General features: G+C 47.4%; 1 protein-coding gene across 1 annotated transcript in view; it reads left to right on the top strand.

Moving 5' to 3' along the window:
- The window catches only part of LOC132895442 (solute carrier family 35 member F2-like), a 44,437-nt gene that overhangs the window by 17,160 nt on the left and 8,412 nt on the right, over positions 1 to 18,865 (top strand). The window contains exons 4-6 of the mRNA XM_060936075.1: positions 725 to 852; positions 2,486 to 2,645; positions 11,219 to 11,375. Coding sequence (XP_060792058.1) covers positions 725 to 852; positions 2,486 to 2,645; positions 11,219 to 11,375 — 445 coding nt within the window. The remainder of the gene's footprint in view (positions 1 to 724; positions 853 to 2,485; positions 2,646 to 11,218; positions 11,376 to 18,865) is intronic.

Below are 18,865 nucleotides of genomic sequence, written 5' to 3'. Positions count from 1 at the left end.
ATCTACCCCCATTCATTCCTCTTTCCGCGTCTTTCGTTTTACGCTACTGATTAATAATCAAAACTTTATGTGGCTGATGCTACAGAAGAAGGGGTTTATGCGCATGCGTCTACTTCTATTGTTCTGGTGTCTCCGATGGGACCGTCTTACAGCGCACGTAGAGGTGTGGCATGTGTATTGCATCGTCTTCAGCAAGCGTTGCGTTGCCATATGTACCTGATATTTTACTGATCCGTTGCCCATGTGGACGCGATATTTAAAAAAAAAAAAATCTCGTTGCTGTTGTCGTGTGGATGTAGCCTAAATCTATATATTATTGTTTTTGCCACAGGGTGTCGTGAATGAGCCAACCTTGTTATTTTGATTAACAAGGGCTTCTTTCTGCAGATTAATACGATTGGATGTGGTTCTTCGGACACTATGATTAGAACTATTCATAGCAGCAGTCTTATCCATTATATTCAACAAAGCCATGTAATTTCTTATAATGGTATACTCATGTTTTAATCCTTACCAAGTAACATTAAGCAAGGAAAATGGTTAACAGTTACTAGAGATGCAGCAAAATATTGGTCACTTTCTGAGGAAATAATTTCCGGAAATTGAGATTGGGGGTGGTGTTAAGTAGGAGGTGACCTTAAGTTTAAAAAAAAAAAAGTTAGTTATCACTATGTACCATTTTAAAGCTCAGTTTCTTGATTTAAATCAATTTCCTTCTGCACAGACGATGAGAGCATTTTTCAGATTTTGAAAAAGAAGTGGTGGAAGTATTTGCTGATGGCAATCACGGATGTTGAGGCAAACTACACAGTCGTGAAGGCTTACCAGTTTACTACACTTACAAGCATTCAGGTATCGCTTCATGTTTCTCAGATCATTTCCTAACACTTCAGCTTGTATACAGTCTTATCGTGTGAACTGCTTGATGTACAGTTTGTTTTTTTCTTTGAATGGGAGATGCGATTAGGTACCCGTTTTAAAGTTTGAAACTCTAATGAAATATACTGAAGCTACTGAGCTCCATCCTTCAATCTGGTATATTTTTTCATTTTGTCTTTTTTTTTTCTCCGCGCTTTCACGGAAGGAGGTCGCATTTCTCTGCCTCTCCTTCCCATATCTTCCCTGCTTCTGCTTCTCTGTCTCGTCTGCCTATTGTCTATACTTTTGAGAGACTCTCTCTGCACTGCTCTCCAAACTAAAAATCATGGAATTGATAAACTGGTCTCTTCACGCAATTGACAATTTTCTCGACGAGAAGCCTGGGTTCGGGGGAACTGGCCTGTCCTGTCGGAACATTCGCAGCTGGCTACACGATGGCCACGTGGGAGAGGTGGCAGGTCATGTGCCTGGCAGTTCTTTCTGTGGAGGACATTGAAGACATCTACTTATTCGGAACCATGATTACAGGACTTTTGCTGATTGGATTAGGCATTGCCCTGGTTTATCGAGGAAATCAAAACGGTGACAGCTGTCCAAAGCCCCATAAAAGCTGCCTGACATGATTGAAGCGGTGGGCAGAGCTGTCGGCACTCAGACTGTGGCTATTCAGAACTTGAACCGCAACACGGGTAACATCATGGAGAAGTTTTTGGCTTTGCAAAGGAAAATTGATTGAGATGGAGACCAGAATGGACAAACAGAGTAGTCGTGTAAAAGAATGTGTCTACTCGCCCCAAGACCAAACAATCCCAATCTTATCTGCTTTCAGCTCCCTCGGACAGCACTGGCCTTGGCCAAGGCTGTTGCTGGAACAACAACTCCCCCCGAAGATCACTGCAGTGAGACGCTCTTGCTTCCTTCCCCCACTTCCCACGGTCGCCGCTTTTTACCCCCAGTGTGGCAAGCGGGAGCGTGACCAGCGCTGTCATGGCTGCAGGACCAGACTGCTTGTTTGCACTGGGTTACCTATACCTCTGCCCCTCCCATGATCGCCCCCACCCTCACTCCCGAGTTTTTCATGTTATAAAGTGTACTGTGTTATTTTGTGCTTATGTGCTGAGGTGTTTTTTTTAATGTTCCCCACACTGTACTCCACACAGGAGCATAGTGTGGGGGTTGCTTTTTTCTCCTCCCCTCCCCTCATGTTACTCTGTATTTTTCATCCCTGTCTTCCTGTCCTGTCTACTCCCCGCGTCAATTGTATGTATGTGTACGGACAGGTTGATGGCCAATTTCGCTGGTACAGTACTTGTAACTAGTGACAAAGGGTTTGTTCATTCATTCATTACAGCATGTACACAATTCCAGAATGTGTTCATTCCCATCTAGACAGGTTTTTCTGTAAACATTAATCATTACAAATTATGTACTTTAATAAAATAGTATTGGCTTTAAAACTGCCTTTTGGATCAGTAACTGCAAAGTAAATGTACATTTATCAATGTATTGAGAAATTCAAACTAGTAAAGAAACTTGATCAAAGCTGATTATAGTGTTATTTTTGTAAGTTTAAATGGGTGTGTACTCATCAACTTGTGTGTTGTAGCTCCTGGACTGCTTTGTGATCCCGGTGCTGATGGTGCTCTCCTGGTTCTTCCTGAAGACCCGTTACAGGCCGCTGCACTTCATTGCTGTGGTTGTGTGTCTGCTTGGGGTTGGTGCAATGGTAGGAGCTGACCTGCTTGCTGGAAGAGACCAGGGCTCAGGTGGGTATTCCCCATCAGCTCTTATACACTGCCTTCCTCCACACCTTTCCTGTTTTTGTTGTGGCTCTTGAAAGATCAAAACAAAGAATTTATGATTTAACCCTTACAGAACCAGTGTAACTTCCTAACGAATTAACCAGGACTCCAGAGGAACTAATACATACCATTGTCAAATCTATTCAACATATTAAAAGTAGACCAGGTTTTTAAATCTGTATGTAGTTAAAAAAAAAAAAGTTATTGGGTTGAGGACCGAGTAAAGAAACATTTGGAATGCTATTACAGGATTTTGAAAGTATACTACTGCAGGAGATCAGCAAGAAACACCAGAGTTGAATCAATCATTCATACCCCTTTCTGACCAATAGGGAATGAGTTCTTGAACCAGTTCTGTTCAGGATTCTTCGAGCCTTGATACTAAATGTGGGCTGGATCACTGGCTATCAGTTTTGAGCAAATCCATTGGAAATCAAGGATGCATCGTGAACAGAAGGCGTTGCACAATTCACAACGGGAGTAAATGTTAGCAAGATGGCAGTGTACCTTGATTACTTGCAAATTTTTGTTCCATTATTGCAGACTTGTTTTTGATCCATTTTTTCTGATGCATCCTTTTCCATGGTGTTCTCCATTGTTGCACTCTACTTCCTCTCCAAACTAATGATATGCTCCTGATGTTAGGTGTGTAGAGGTGACTGGACCCAAAAGTGAGACTCAAGACTAGCAGTTTTGCAGGTAGAGTAGATTTAATAAATAAAGGCAAACAGAAGGTCTGGTTTTCCAGGGGAGCTGAGCAGACAGGCAGACTGGTAACAGGACAGCCATGGCTCTGAAGCATAGGAGAGTCACAGTTAGTTAAAACATACAAGAGACAACTTCAGTTACAGGAGTTCTTCATACTGTATCCAAATAGTAGATTGAACCATCTGGTGAAGACTGGACTGCAGAGCCAGGGTACAAGTACTGCTGGAGCTTGATTGCTGGATAGATTGCAGGTGTGTAGACAGATTGGCAGCAGGAGTTGATTGGCTGAAGCAGGAGTGCTGGAGAGCCATACCCACAGACAAAATGAGAAACAAAGGGGAGGGGAAAACAGCTGAGACAAAGAATGAGGAGGAGCCACAACTGGACTATGACAGAACCTCCCTCTCGACAGGAGCCTCCAGGTGACCTGCCAGGCTTGTCTGGATGGGCCCAATGGAAATGCTTAATGAGGTCAGGCTCCAAGATGAAGGACCCAGGACCATATTCCTCCCAATCCACAAGGTACTGGAAACCCCAACCACACCAACACACATCCAGGAGCCACTGGACAGAGTATACAGGAATATTGCTGATGACCCAGGTGGGTGGAGGGGGTTCGGAAGGAGGGCATAGAGGGCTAGAAAATACTGGTTTTAACTGAGACATAAAATGTTGGGTGGATTTTCCATAGTACTGAGTAACTTCAGTTTAACAGTAGATGGGTTTATGATGCCATCAATGACAAATGGGCCAAGGAAATGGGGAGAGCGCTGTCTGGATTCAGTTTAGTGTTGTTGTTTTTTTTCAAGAAAGCCAAACCTCCCGACATAGTTTGTATGCCAGAGCCAGGGTTCTGTGGCAGTCGGCGACGCATTTATTTTGTTCTGAGGTGCGAAGCAGGGCAGCACGGGTCTCTATCCAAATCATACGGCAACAGCAGAGCTGCCGGTACAATAAATTCACTCTCCTGGGAGAGAAAGAGAGGTGGAAGATAACCCAAAAATGTTTAAAATGGGGACAAACCTGTGGCAACACTGATTAAATCAGTGGTGGTAAATCAGTGACAAAATCAAGAGCGACGTGTGACCGGGGACAGGGAGAGGGTGCAGCAGGCTAGCTGGTGGGAAATAAGAGGACTTTCTGCCTGCGCTGTCTGTGCTTGAGGAGACATAGGCAAGAAGAGTGGCAGAATGAACTCCAGCTAACTTTACCAGCAGACCAGTCAATATGAGGATTGTGCTGTTTCAACCAGGGATGGCCCAGAACCAAAGGAGCGTTAGGAGAGGAGATCTTAAACTCAGTATTCTCTCTGATTTGTAAGACAGGACCAAAGTTACAGGAACAGTACAGTGAGTGACTCGAGCCAGAAATTCTCAATTTAAAGCATTGGCAATGCATGGAGCTTTAAGCTGTTAGAGGGGAATGCCAGATTGGAGGGCCAACTCTTCATCCAAAAAAAAATTACCTTCTGCACCAATCAAATCAATTGGAAGCATGGAAAACTGCTGGGGACACAAGGTAGCTTGAATTTGCATCTTTATGGAATCTAGAGCAGCGGGAACTGTTTAGCTTGCCAGTATTCCCAACTATTGGTGAACCCTGTCTTTCTGGTCAAACTGGGCAGGTGGCTAGGAAGTGCCCAAGCTTTCCACAGCAAATGTACTCGCCTGCTCTAAACCTGCAGAGATGCTTGGCAGGAGAAAGACTGGCCTGGCCCAACTGTATGGGCTCCCTATCTGAAGTAGTGGGAGGTGAAAAGATTTGGGTCTCAGGGCTTGAGTGAACTCCAGTTCTCACAAGGAAGGACACATGACGAGGGGTGAGTGGTGTTTGAAACCAACCAGCCTTCTCCCTGCATTGTTCACATAGCCAATTACCTAGTCTGATGGTAAGGGAGACAAGAGAATCAAAGTTATTTGATTCATCATGAGAAGCCAGTTCATCCTTTAATTGCTCACCAGGCTGTAGGGCCTGGTCATTCCACCCAGCATCAGCTGCCAGTATCCTAAATGCCACTGAGTAGTCAAGCACGCTTGTTCCCTGAAGGAGATTTAACAGACCTTTTAGAGGCATCTCCTCAATGGTCAGAATGATCAAACATACTTAAACTTTACAACAAACTGAGTGAAAGATTGGCAACAGGTTGATTGGTATTTATTGGCCCCACCCAAGCCAAAGCCTTTCCCCTCAAGCCCACAATATGATGTACCTTGGATGGGAGCCGAAGGGAAAGTTAACAGGCACTGGATAAACACCAGGAAGCACTGGAGAAGGAAACCTCTGCATTTATCCAAGTCTCCAGCAAAGGGCTTTGGGTCTGGAGTATATGATTCTCTGGGTGACAGACACTGGAAGCAGAGCTGTAGGAACAAGCTGACTGGGCTGAGCTGCAGGAGTGAGTTGAGTAGTTAACAAGGCAACTTAATTGGTTAATTGGGTCATTTGATTTACCATTGCCTGATAGTTGTTTGCAAGGGTCTGAATGAGCTATTTTGGTCATCTTGTCCAAGTAGTTGTCTTTGAATGGAAACTACCTTTAGAATGGTGTCTGGTTCTGGGTTTGAATCTGCTGGGCCCATGCTGGCCAGATCATTCTGTTAAGTGTGTAGAGGTGACTGGACCCAAACATGAGACTCAAAGTTCAGCAGGTAGGGTAGATTTAATAAACCAAATCAAGCAGAAGATCAGGGGTTTTCCAGGAGAGCTGAGGAGACTGGCAGACTGGTAACAGGATGGCTATGGAGTTGAAGCATAGGAGAGTCAGCTAGTCAAAACATGCACATCACCAGTTATAGGCAGCCTTCACATAGTACCAAACTAGTAGACTGAACAATCTGGGGAAGAGTGGATTGCAGAGCCAGGGTATAAATACTGCTGGAGCTTGATTGCTGGATAGATTGCAGGTGTGCAGACAGATTGGCAGCAGGAGTTGATTGGCTGAAGCAAGAGAGCCATACCTACACATGCGTGCTCGTACACAAACAGGAAACAAAGGGGAGGGGAAATGACTGAGACATGAAGAATGAGGAGGAGGCACACCTGGACTATTATTATGGGTCTCAAGAGTGGTAACACAGTAATAAAGATAGTAGCTGTAAAACAGGTGAATAAAATAAGGAAATGACACAGGCTGCTGCTCTCCAGTTCTTCATCCAAAGTGCATCTGTTTATTTACTTACAATCATGTCAAAGTATCTATGTGCAATAATTCTTGTCTGTGCATTTCAGCAGTAAACATCTCATCTCATCCTCTCTAGCCGCTTTATCCTGTTCTACAGGGTCTTAGGCAAGCTGGAGCCTATCCCAGCTGACTACGGGCGAAAGGCGGGGTACACCCTGGACAAGTCGCCAGGTCATCGCAGGGCTGACACATAGACACAGACAACCATTCACACTCACATTCACACCTACGGTCAATTTAGAGTCACCAGTTAACCTAACCTGCATGTCTTTGGACTGTGGGGGAAACCGGAGCACCCGGAGGAAACCCACGGGGAGAACATGCAAACTCCGCACAGAAAGGCCCTCGCCAGCCACGGGGCTCGAACCCGGACCTTCTTGCTGTAAGGCGACAGCGCTAACCACTACACCACCGTGCCGCCCCACCTGTGTCATTTCCTTATTTTATTCACCTGTTTTACAGGTTAGTACTGGGTAAATCCCTCCCGCCTGTTATGGTGTTTGCAACTCATGACTGTTTGTTTGATAACTTGTTTTGTGTTATTTTGAATTTTTAAGTATAAAAAGTTATACTAGAAAGTGAAAACAAGTACATGATTTCTCACAGAAAGGGAGACTGTAGCGATAGTCCTGTCTGGATGACGTTTGATGTAGCACATCAGCAAAAAATCATGAGGTTGTTAGTGAAAGTTTCAGCTATGGGATGTGACATTTTTTTTCTCACATCATTTGAGTCTGGCTCACGTCTATATTTTCTCTCTATATGTGGGGTGACTGTATAGAAAGCAGGATGACTTTGCACAGCAGTATATTTTGCTTGATTTCCAATGTGTTGGCACATACCTGCATGCTCATGATTATGAAAACATCATCTGTTATGGTGATGGGATTTGGAAGGAGTAGCTTGCTTTGTACTTGCAGGATCGAGGTGTGTGAAGAACCTTTGTGAAGTTGGCACCCCATATGATGAGAACATGAGTAAAAGCATTTTGGTTTGTTCGTGCATGCAAAAATCAAAATTTGTGCTCAAACACTTTGAGAAATTAACTGTTAAATGTTTTGTTTTAAATGACCCAACACCCCATTAACACCCGAATGAGTGTCTGATTGGTTTGTGCATTATCTGTGTGTATAAAATCAACATGTGTGCTTTGTTATTACCTCTGCCAAGGAGGTCATGTTTTTGGTAGCGTTGGTTTGTTTGTTTCTGTTTGTTGGTTTGTCTGTTAGCAACATTACGGAAAAAGTAATGAACAGATTGCTCTGAAATTTTTTCCAGAGGTGTGACTGGGCACAAGTAACAATCCATTAAATTTTGGCGGTGATCCGGATCACCTTCTGGATCCCTATTTATTTATTTATTTATTTATTTAAAGGATTCTTGGCGGAGGTCTGCACTCTCCAAGACTACGTTCAGACTGCACCCTGAAACGACCCATATCCAATTTATTTTTTTTTTTTTGCCCATGTGCGACCTGTATCCGATTTATGCCGCTTTTCCACTACAAACGCGGCTGAGTCGGGCTGAGCCGTGCCGTGCTGAGTCGAACTGAGTGGGGCTGTTGGAGTTGCATTTCGACTACAACCGCGCTGAACCGTGCTGGCTGGAAGTGGGTGGACACATTGGGTGGAGTTAGCGAAAGTGGGTGGACGTCACGTGATGTCGCTAGGCGGCGCAAACAGTGACATCAGTGATCTTTTAAGCGGTAGTCTCACGACCCGGATAGTAAACAATAAACATGGAGGACATGGAGTCGTTAGTGTTGCTGATCTTGGTGCTGTGGCTTGTTGTCACCAACAACGCCAACAGATACTGGCAAGAGCGTATAGATGAGGCGAGGCGCATAAGGCTTCAGAAATTCTCGTAATTCGTAATTATTCTTCTTCCGGGTTTACGGTGTTTACAGATCCCAGTGTGCTCGCGGGGCATGTGTGGGCATGTGAGGACACTCCTCCTCACCAATCAGTGCACAGGGGAGTGTCTGCTCACGCCCCCAGCCTCACTCGGCTCGCTTTGGCTCGCTTCAGCCCCACTCCAAAACGGTGCGAGTTTTAGGGGCTAAGCAGGGCTGAAGCGAGCCGAGTCGTGCTGTTCTTTGGTAGTCGAAACGCGAGCCGTGTCGGGCTGAAGTGAGCTGAAGCGAGCTGAAAAAGGGTAGTGGAAAAGGGCCATTATTGACAATCTGAATGACACAGATCCGATTTTTTTCACATGCGACCCAGGCCGCTTGGATATGTGGTCCTAATTCCAATGCATATCCGTTATTTTCACATGCGACTGCAGTCTGACCGGACAGGTCGCATTCATGCGACCTACACGTCATCAACAAGAGACAAATGTCACTATTCTGCGTTGGCTAATCCCGCCTCTTTGGTGGAAAACAACATTTGTACAGTTTTCAGAATTTAAATAGACTTTTATAGAATTGATCAAGCTAATGGTGGATTTGGTAGGGACCTGGATGTTGATCTGTTAGCCTGATTAAATAAAACAGTTTCTATAACTGATTTATAACTTAAACCATCCTGTATTACAAGATTATAAGATTGTTCTGGAAATTTCCAGTAATTTGACACCTTCGGTCTCATTAGTCTGCTGCCCACATTAATCAGATTATTGTGTGAGTTCCGCCGCTGCCACAAAAACCACATCGCCAGGTCTCGCCTCATCTCCATGCGTTACTTGCAAACTTGAAGAGTGCGCTTTTTTTTTTGTTGTTGTTTACGTATTACGTAGATGTGCTTATTACGTGTCAATTTGCGCATGCGGGACACTTTTGGGTCGTTTTCCGTTCATATTGGAGATCGCATACAAGTCTCATATAATTGGTAATGTGAACGGCCTAACAAAAAAATCGGATTTCACAACAAATCGGATATGGGTCGTTTCAGGTTGCAGTCTGAACGTAGTGCAAGTGCTTTTCTAGTTCAAGTTATTAAACGTTATTTTCTTGGTCACGTATCACCCAGCACCCCATATATGAAGGACATATGTTTATTTTGCACACACAAATGATGCACCAATGAATCAGACAAGTTTGGAATCATTTGGGTGTTAATGGGGTGCTGGCTCATTAATTAACTTTTAACGGTTAATCTCTCAAAAAAAAATTGTACGCATAAACAAATCAAAATACTTTCACTTTCTCATCATAATAGGAGCCAAGTTCATGGAGGTGTGTGAAGCACATATTAAGTGTAAACATTAAATGAAAACCATTTTCACAAAAGCCAAGAGGAAGTAGTTTTAGGACGTAGTTCTTGTCCGGCAGACAACTAGTAGCCCAGACATTAAATCTGCTTCTCCCTGGGTGTTCATGACTTGTTTACCCTGACTTAGTCAAATCTAGAGGTTAGAAAAGCATACACTAGTCTCTCAGCATGATGTCGGGTTGGCATATAGTACTAACCAAAAGTTTGGGCACCCTTACTCATTCATAAGTTTTTCTGTATTTTGACTATTTTCTACATTGTAGAATAATACTGAAGACCTCAAATCTATGAAATAACATTGAAAATATGTAAAATTATGTGGTTAAAAAAAAGCAATGTTTCACCATTTTAGTAGCCACCGTTTACCTTGATGTTTTACACACTATTGGCATTATCTTAACCAGCTTCATGAGGTAGTCACCTGGAATGCTTTTCAATTAACAGCTGTGCCTCATCAAAAGTTAATTTCTTGCCTTGTTAATGAAAGAAAGAAAGCACAACTTTATTCATCACACACTTGTGAAATTTCCTTTCTGCATTTTAACCCATCTGAAGCAGTGAACACACACACATGCACACACGTGAGCAATGAGCACACACACGTACCCAGAACAGTGGGCAGCCATACTAACAGCGCCCGGGGAGCAGTTGGGAGTTGGGTGCATGTGAGACCAAATAGTAAATAATAAAATACAGTAAATTGCCCTATTCCACAACGGTATTAATCCATATTATGTTAAGAACTGCTCAACTAAGTAAAGAGAAACGACATCCATTATTACTTTAAGACATGGTGTCCTTTTTTTTTTTTTCAATTAATATAAATAAAGTAAAATCATTGAATTAGAATAGAAGGTGTGTCCAGACTTTTGACTGGTACTGTATTTCTGTTCTAAGTTGTTTTAGAGACATAGGTTAAATAGTGGGCGGCACAGTGGTGTAGTGGTTAGCGCTGTCGCCTCACAGCAAGGAGGTCCGGGTTCGAGCCCCGTGGCCGGCAAGGGCCTTTCTGTATGGAGTTTGCATGTTCTCCCCATGTCTGCGTGGGTTTCCTCCGGGTGCTCCGGTTTGCCCCACAGTCCAAAGACATGCAGGTTAGGTTAACTGGTGACTCTAAATTGACCGTGAATGTGAATGGTTGTCTGTGTCAGCCCTGTGATGACCTGGCGACTTGTCCAGGGTGTACCCCGCCTTTCGCCCGTAGTCAGCTGGGATAGGCTCCAGCTTGCCTGTGACCCTGTAGAACAGGATAAAGCGGCTAGAGATAATGAGATGAGAATGTACAAAAAAAAAAAAAGCCAGAATTTAAGATTGAAACTAAACCTCGGCCAAATGGGTTAGAAATGTATCTGACCTTTTGAGTATTTAATGAAAGCTGTAACTGTGTTTATTCTAAAATCCCAGGTCTGTATTTCCTGTCTCTTTGTGTCTGTCAGACTCTGACGTGTTACTAGGTGACGGCTTGGTGCTGATCAGCGCTGCTCTGTATGCCGTGTCTAACTTGTGTCAGGAATACACAGTGAAGAACCTGAGCAGGGTGGAGTTCTTGGGCATGATGGGACTTTTCGGGACACTGATCAGTGGTGTACAAATGTAAGTCGCTCCACTGTAACGTTGCCTTGGGCTGGTGGGAGGATTTTTAAAATGAGTGTGATGTTCATCAAGATTACTAACGCCTACATTTCCTTTTATTATTACTACTATTTATATATTTCCTGACTTCTTGAACCTGAGCATATTTTAGTTTTATTTCAGCTATTTTGTTAATGTTGAGTTTGCTGAACTCTTGAGCACAGATACAGGTAGATTTACTGCTTAATCCTTAACATGTTTCTACAGTGCTGTGAAAAAGTATTTGCCTCCTGCTGATTCCTTCCATGTTTGCTTATTTGTTAGCCTGGGCCCGCCCATCCTAAGCGTGACCCAACACGAGGGCCTGTTGCGAGCTTAGTCTGGCCAGGCAAGCTATCTACAGCTCTTCCAAGCTCCCGAAAAATCGGGAACCAATCAACTTTGAGCATCTCCAACGGCCCTGGGTAGAGGCGTGTTCAAGGCACTGACGTAGTAGAACTGCGACGGGAAGCCATAGATTGTTTACAGAATCTATGCCGGAAGTGCTTCATTCACACTTCCGCATCTATTACGCATAGATGCTGTATTGAAAGCATTCAACGGGAAGTTCTCATTGAAAACGGAGCAAAGAGCAGCCCTGGAGGTATTTATTGAAAGGAAGGACGTTTTCGCCTTGCTCCCGACCGGCTTCGGTAAGAGTTTAATCTACCAGTTAGCCCTGTCGCGTCGCATACGTCAGAGGAAAGAGTGATGTGATTGGTTTAAGCTTCGTCACAGCCTTTTCTGGCTTCGACCAGTAGCAAACTGAGGCATTTCAGGGAGGCGGGTCAACCACGGGCTCTGGGAAACTGTTGGGCTTAATATCTTGGCCAGACCAAATGCTCGGAGAGCTTTGAAGTCACATTAGCAAGGCTACTTATTTGTCACATTTTAAATGTTTTAGGTCATCCAACTAAGTCTAATATAAGATAGATGTGGTATTTCCCCTGTGGGTGGGTGGAGCACAGAGGACGGCAGGACAGAGATCAGGTGAAACAAGGCTTTTATTGCCACACTTTTCAGTCTAACAATCTCGGACGCACAGAGACACACACATATATCAGCGTCTCGTCCAGGGATGCCTTCTGCTCTCGCTCTCCCTCCTGATATAGGGCGCAGTCACTGGGAAGACACACAAACACAGGTTAATTGCTCTCAGGTGACATGATTCTGCCACTTACCTTCCCTGACTCCGCCCTCCTGTCACAGACCGGCGCTTGACCACGCCCCCGCTGCCACATACCCCCACCGCCCGATTCAGGCCGGGCGGCCGTCCGGCCTGCAGCCAACTTCCCCCCCCCCCTTGACGGGAGAGGAAGTCCGCCACGACCATCTGCGCCCCCGGCCTGTGGACCACCTTGAAATTAAAGGGTTGGAGCGCCAAATACCAACGGGTGATCCGCGCGTTGGCATCTTTCATGCGGTGGAGCCACTGGAGGGGTGCGTGGTCCGAACAGAGGGTGAAAGGGCGCCCCAGCAGGTAGTACCGGAGGGCGAGAACCGCCCACTTGATGGCCAGACACTCTTTCTCTATGGTGCTGTAGCGCCCCTCACGCACCGACAGCTTCCTGCTGATATACAGGACAGGGCGGTCCTCCCCCTCCACCTCCTGGGACAAAACCGCCCCCAGCCCTCTGTCCGACGCATCGGTCTGCAACATAAAAGGGAGAGAAAAGTCAGGGGAGTGTAGAAGTGGCCCCCCACACAGTGCAGCCTTTACCTCTGAGAAAGCCCGCTGGCACTGCTCCGTCCACTGGACCGGATCTGGTGCCCCCTTTTTAGTGAGATCAGTCAGCGGGCTGGTGACGTCCGAATAATTAGGTATAAACCTGCGATAATAGCCAGCCAGCCCCAGGAACTGTCTCACCCCCTTTTTGGTCTTGGGCCTTGGGCAGGCCGCAATTGCTGCCGTCTTATTAATTTGGGGACGCACCTGCCCGTTGCCCAAGTGGAAGCCCAGATACTGTACTTCCACCCGCCCAATCGCACACTTCTTTGGGTTGGCTGTGAGCCCCGCTCGCCTCAGCGACCTAAGGACGGCCCTCAGATGTTCGAGGTGCCGCTGCCAGTCATTGCTATAGATGATTATGTCATCTAAATATGCTGCCGCATACGTGGCGTGAGGGCGGAGGACTCTGTCCATCAGCCGCTGAAACGTCGCGGGCGCCCCAAACAGCCCAAACGGAAGGGTGACGAATTGGTGTAAACCAAACGGTGTGGAAAAGGCCGTTTTTTCTCGGGATAGTGGAGTCAAGGGGATCTGCCAATATCCCTTCGTCAAATCCAGTGTCGAATAAAAGCGAGCAGTGCCGAGTCGATCGAGCAACTCCTCAATACGAGGCATTGGGTACGCATCGAATTTAGACACCGCGTTGACTTTTCTATAGTCCACACAGAACCGGACCGACCCGTCGGCCTTGGGTACCAAGACCACCGGGCTGCTCCAGTCACTGTGGGACTCCTCGACGATGCCCATTTCAAGCATGGTCTGAAGTTCTTCCCGAACCACCTTTTTTTTGTGTTCGGGTAGCCTGTAAGGGCGGCTACGCACTACCACCCCCGGGGGCGTCTCTATGTGGTGCTCTGAGGTTAGTGCGACCGGGCAGGGGCGAGAACACATCCGAAAACTCGGTCTGCAACTGGGCGACCTCCGTGAGTTGGGTCGGGGAGAGGTGGTCTCCACAGGGGACCGGAGAGGTACATGATGCCAATGTCCCTTTTTGAACCTCTGGCCCCAGCTCCGCCTTCTCCGGAACTACCGACACCAACGCCACGGGGACCTCCTCGTTCCAGAGTTTAAGCAGGTTGAGGTGGTAAATCTGTAGCGCCCCACCCCTGTCCGTTCGCCTCACCTCATAGTCGACATCCCCGACTCGCCGTGTGACCTCAAAGGGTCCTTGCCACTTGGCGATCAATTTGGAGCTCGACGTGGGCAACAGTACGAGTACCTTATCTCCCGGAGTGAACTCTCTAAGGCGCGTACCCTTGTTGTACAGGCGGGCTTGCCGTTCCTGGGCCTGCCGCAAATTCTCCTGAGTTAGGTGGGTGAGCGTGTGGAGTTTTGCGCGCAGGTCCATAACGTACTGAATTTCATTCTTACTTTGTGAAGGTCCCTCCTCCCAATTTTCCGGCAGCACGTCCAGGATGCCGCGCGGCTTACGCCCATATAATAATTCGAACGGGGAGAACCCCGTGGAGGCTTGGGGGACCTCTCACACTGAGAACAGCAAGGGTTCGAGCCACTTATCCCAATTACGTGCGTCCTCACTTACGAATTTCTTAATATTTTTGAGGGTGCGGTTGAATCGTTCTACTAAACTGTCCGTTTGTGGGTGATACACGCTGGTGCGGATCGGCTTAATCCCCAATAACCCATACAGTTCGCGCAGTGTTCGTGACATAAACGTAGTGCCTTGATCAGTCAGAATCTCTTTCGGGATTCCAACTCGGGAGATGACGCGGAAGAGTGCCTCTGCAATACTGCGTGCTGAGATATTGCGCAGAGGCACGGCTTCCGGGTATCGCGTTGCATAGTCCACCAGAACTAATATAAAGCGGTACGCTCGTGCTGACCGATCTAATGGCCCGACGAGATCCATCCCAATTCTCTCAAACGGGGTCTCGATTAACGGTAGAGGGCGCAAAGGCGCTTTTGGAATGGCCGCTGGGTTTACTAACTGGCATTCGCGGCATGCCGTACACCACCTACGGACATCGCCGCGAATCCCCGGCCAATAGAATCGGGCCATTATTCGGGCTAGTGTTTTATCCTGCCCCAAGTGTCCAGCCATGGGATTAAAGTGAGCCGCCTGGAATACCAATTCCCGGCGGCTTTTCGGAATTAAAAGCTGCGTGACTCGCTCTTTAGTTTGAGTGTCCTGCGTCACTCGGTATAATCTATCCTTCATAATCGCGAAGTAGGGGAAGGACGGGGTGGCGTTCGGCTGGAGCGTTTGACCATCAATTACTCTCACTTGGTCAAACGCATGCCGCAGAGTCTCGTCTCGCGACTGCTCTAATGGGAAATCCACGAGGGATTCCCCAAGAGAGAGAGGAGGAGCCGGCGGCTCCTCACTCTGACGCGGAGATGACGTAGACGGCTCTGTGACAGCTGCTCCCGCCAAAGCGACACCGGGACCTCCCCCTGTCAAATGGCAGGACCCACTCTCTACTAGATGCGTCATTAAACCCCGAAATCCCGGCCAATCAGTCCCCAAAATTAACGAGTGGGTAAGGCGAGGATGAACCGCCGCCTTCACTATAAATTTTTCCCCTCTGAAAATAATGTGGACCGACACCAAAGGGTAGCTGTGAACATCCCCGTGCACACACAACACCTTCACCCCTTGTGCTCCCCCCAATGCCTCGTTTTGAACCAGGCTTTGGCGAATTGAGGTCTGATTACAACCAGAATCCACCAACGCCTGATATGTAGCCCCTTGAATACTCACCGGTATGCGATACGCTCCGGCCCGATCGAGGGCGGCCTCTGGCGCGTCGGGGATCCGAACCACCGCGCCCACTTCCATTGCTGTGCACTGCTGTTGAAGGTGGCCCGGGTCCCCGCAGCGCCAGCAAACCGGCCCGGGCTTTCCCTCTGCACCGGTGATCTGGGGCTCACTCACCTGAGGTGGGGGAGAGACAGACACAGAAGGGAGAAACGGGTGGGCACCGCGGGTGCGGCGGGCCGGCTGGGGTGGTGCCGGCCCCCGCCTCCGCGGTGGGGGAACAGGGCGAGGACGGGACACAGAAGGAGAGGGAGAGAGCGAGAGAGATGAGGAGAGAAGAGACGATGCCATCTGCTGTCCTGCCGCCGGGACAGCTGCCAGATGATCCTCCGCCAGCTCGACTGCCTGATCCAGCGATGCCGGGCGGTGGCACTGGACCCACTCCGCGGTTCCGGCTGGTAAGCGGCAGATGAACTGTTTCAGTACCACCTGGTCGACGACTCCCTCGGCGTCGCGATTGTTGGCCCTCAGCCACCGCCAGCAGGCGTCCCGGAGCTGCTGGCCGAACGCGAACGGCCGGCCGACTTCCTCCAGTCGCAGCGCGCGGAAGCGCTGGCGTTGTTGCTCCGGTGTGCGCCCCACGCGCTGGAGGACGGCCCGGCGGAGGTCCGCGTAGGCCAGCCGGCGGTCGGCGGGGAGCTGTAGCGCGGCCAGCTGTGCCTCTCCCGTGAGCAGGGGGAGGAGGCGCGCCGTGCACTGCTCCATCGGCCACCCCGAGGCTTCGGCGACCTGTTCAAACAACGTGATGAACGCCTCGGGGTCGTCCTGCGGGCCCATCTTGGTGACAATGAGGGGAGATGGGCCCGCGGCCGGAGCGCTGGTGGACCCCGCCGACGCGAGGAGATGCCGGAACGCCTCGCGATCTTCTTGCTGGGCCAGCACCAGGGCTTCGAAGCGCCGCTCCTGCTCCTTTCGGAGCGTGACGAGCGCCTGGTGCTGGCTTTGCTGAGCCGTGGCGAGGGCGTGAACCAGATCGGCGAACGGGGAGGATTCCATGGGGCTGCTGGTTTGGTGCTCCACGATCCCGGGTTTCGGCACCACTGTGGTATTTCCCCTGTGGGTGGGTGGAGCACAGAGGACGACAGGACAGAGATCAGGTGAAACAAGGCTTTTATTGCCACACTTTTCAGTCTAACAATCTCGGACGCACAGAGACACACACATATATCAGTGTCTCGTCCAGGGATGAGCCCCTTCTGCTCTCGCTCTCCCTCCTGATATAGGGCGCAGTCACTGGGAAGACACACAAACACAGGTTAATTGCTCTCACGTGACGTGATTCTGCCACTTACCTTCCCTGACTCCGCCCTCCTGTCACAGACCGGCGCTTGACCACGCCCCCGCTGCCACAATAGACAATGTAAGTAAACACAAAATGCAGCTTTTAAATGATCACTTCATTTATCAAAAGTAAAGGGTTAATTAAAACCTGTATCACCCATGTGAAAAAGTAATTGCCCCCTCAAACCTAATAACTAGTTGGGCCACCCTTGGCAGCGATAACTTGCAATGAGACTTTTACATCGCTGTGGAGGAAATGTTGCCCACTCTTCTTTGCAGAATTGTTTCAATTCAGCCACATTAGAGGGTTTTCGAACATGAACTGCTCGTTCAAGGTCTTGCCACAGCGTGTCAATTGGATTCAAGTCAGGACTTTGACTAGGCCACTCCAAAACCTTAATTTTATTTCTTTTGAGCCATTAAGAGGTGGACTTGGTTGTGTGCTGCAGATCATGGTCCTGCTGCATAACCCAGCTGCGCTTGAGCTTTAGGTCACAACCTGATGGGCGGACATTCTCCTTCAGGATTTTCTGGTAGAGAGCAGAATTCATGATTCCATCAATTATGGCAAGTCATTTCAGGCCCTGAAGCAGAAAAGCAGCCCCAGACCATCACACTTCCACCACCGTGTTTGACCATTGGTATGATGTTCTTATTTTGGAATGCTGTGTTAGTCTTACACCAGATGTACCAAGACCCATGTCTTCCAAAAAGTTCTATTTTTTGACTCCTCAGTCCACAGAATATTATCCCAAAAGTCTTGGGGGTCATCAAGATGCTTTTTGGCAAGTGTGAGACGAGCCTTTGTGTTCTTTTTGGTCAGCAGTGGTTTGCCTTGCAGCTCTCCCATGGATACTGTTTTTGCCCAGTGCCTTCCTTATTGTAGAATCATGAACACTGACCTTAACTGAGGCAAGTGAGGCCTGCAGTTCTTTAGAAGTTCATCTGGGCTTTTTTTTTTTTTTTAAATAGAACCTCCTGGATCAGTTGTCAAAGCGCTCTTAGTTGAATTTTGGAAGGCCAGCCACTCCTGGGAAGGTTCACCACTGTTCCAGGTTTTTTCCATTTGTAGATAATGGCTCTCACTATGGTTTGCTGGAGTCCCAGAGCCTTGGCAATAGCTTTGTAACCCTTTCCAGACTGATAGATTTGAATTATTTTGTTGCACGTCTGTTCTTGAAACTCTTTACTTCGCGGCATCTTTTTAAGATCTATTAGCCTACTTCACATTGCCAGCCTGGTTCTATTTATGTGATATTTAGATTGAACAGGTCTGGCAGTAATCATGCCTGAGTGTAGCTAGTGAAATTGAACACAATTCTCAATTAAATTTGGTTGAAGGGGTAATTACTTTTTCAGGTAGGGTTGGGTAACTTTTTTTTTTTTAACCCCCCCATATCAATAAATGAAATCATCTTTTGAAAATTGCATTTTGTGTTTACTTGGGCTATCTTTCTCTAATATTAAAATTAGTTTGTCACATTTAAATGTGATATAGATAGATACTTTATTAATCCCAGACGGAAATTCAAGGTATCCAGTAACATTTCCACATTGCACAAGGTGAATACAAAAACGAAATAGCATTATACAAGGAGGTCGTATAAAAAAACTAAAATACAAAATACCAAAGAAATAAAACTTTACCAATAAGAGCAAATAATAGAATATACAGCTCTGTGT

The sequence above is a fragment of the Neoarius graeffei genome, chromosome 12 (assembly GCF_027579695.1).
Source record: "Neoarius graeffei isolate fNeoGra1 chromosome 12, fNeoGra1.pri, whole genome shotgun sequence".
Lineage (NCBI taxonomy): Eukaryota > Metazoa > Chordata > Actinopteri > Siluriformes > Ariidae > Neoarius > Neoarius graeffei.
This window is presented reverse-complemented; position numbering and strand designations above follow the sequence as displayed.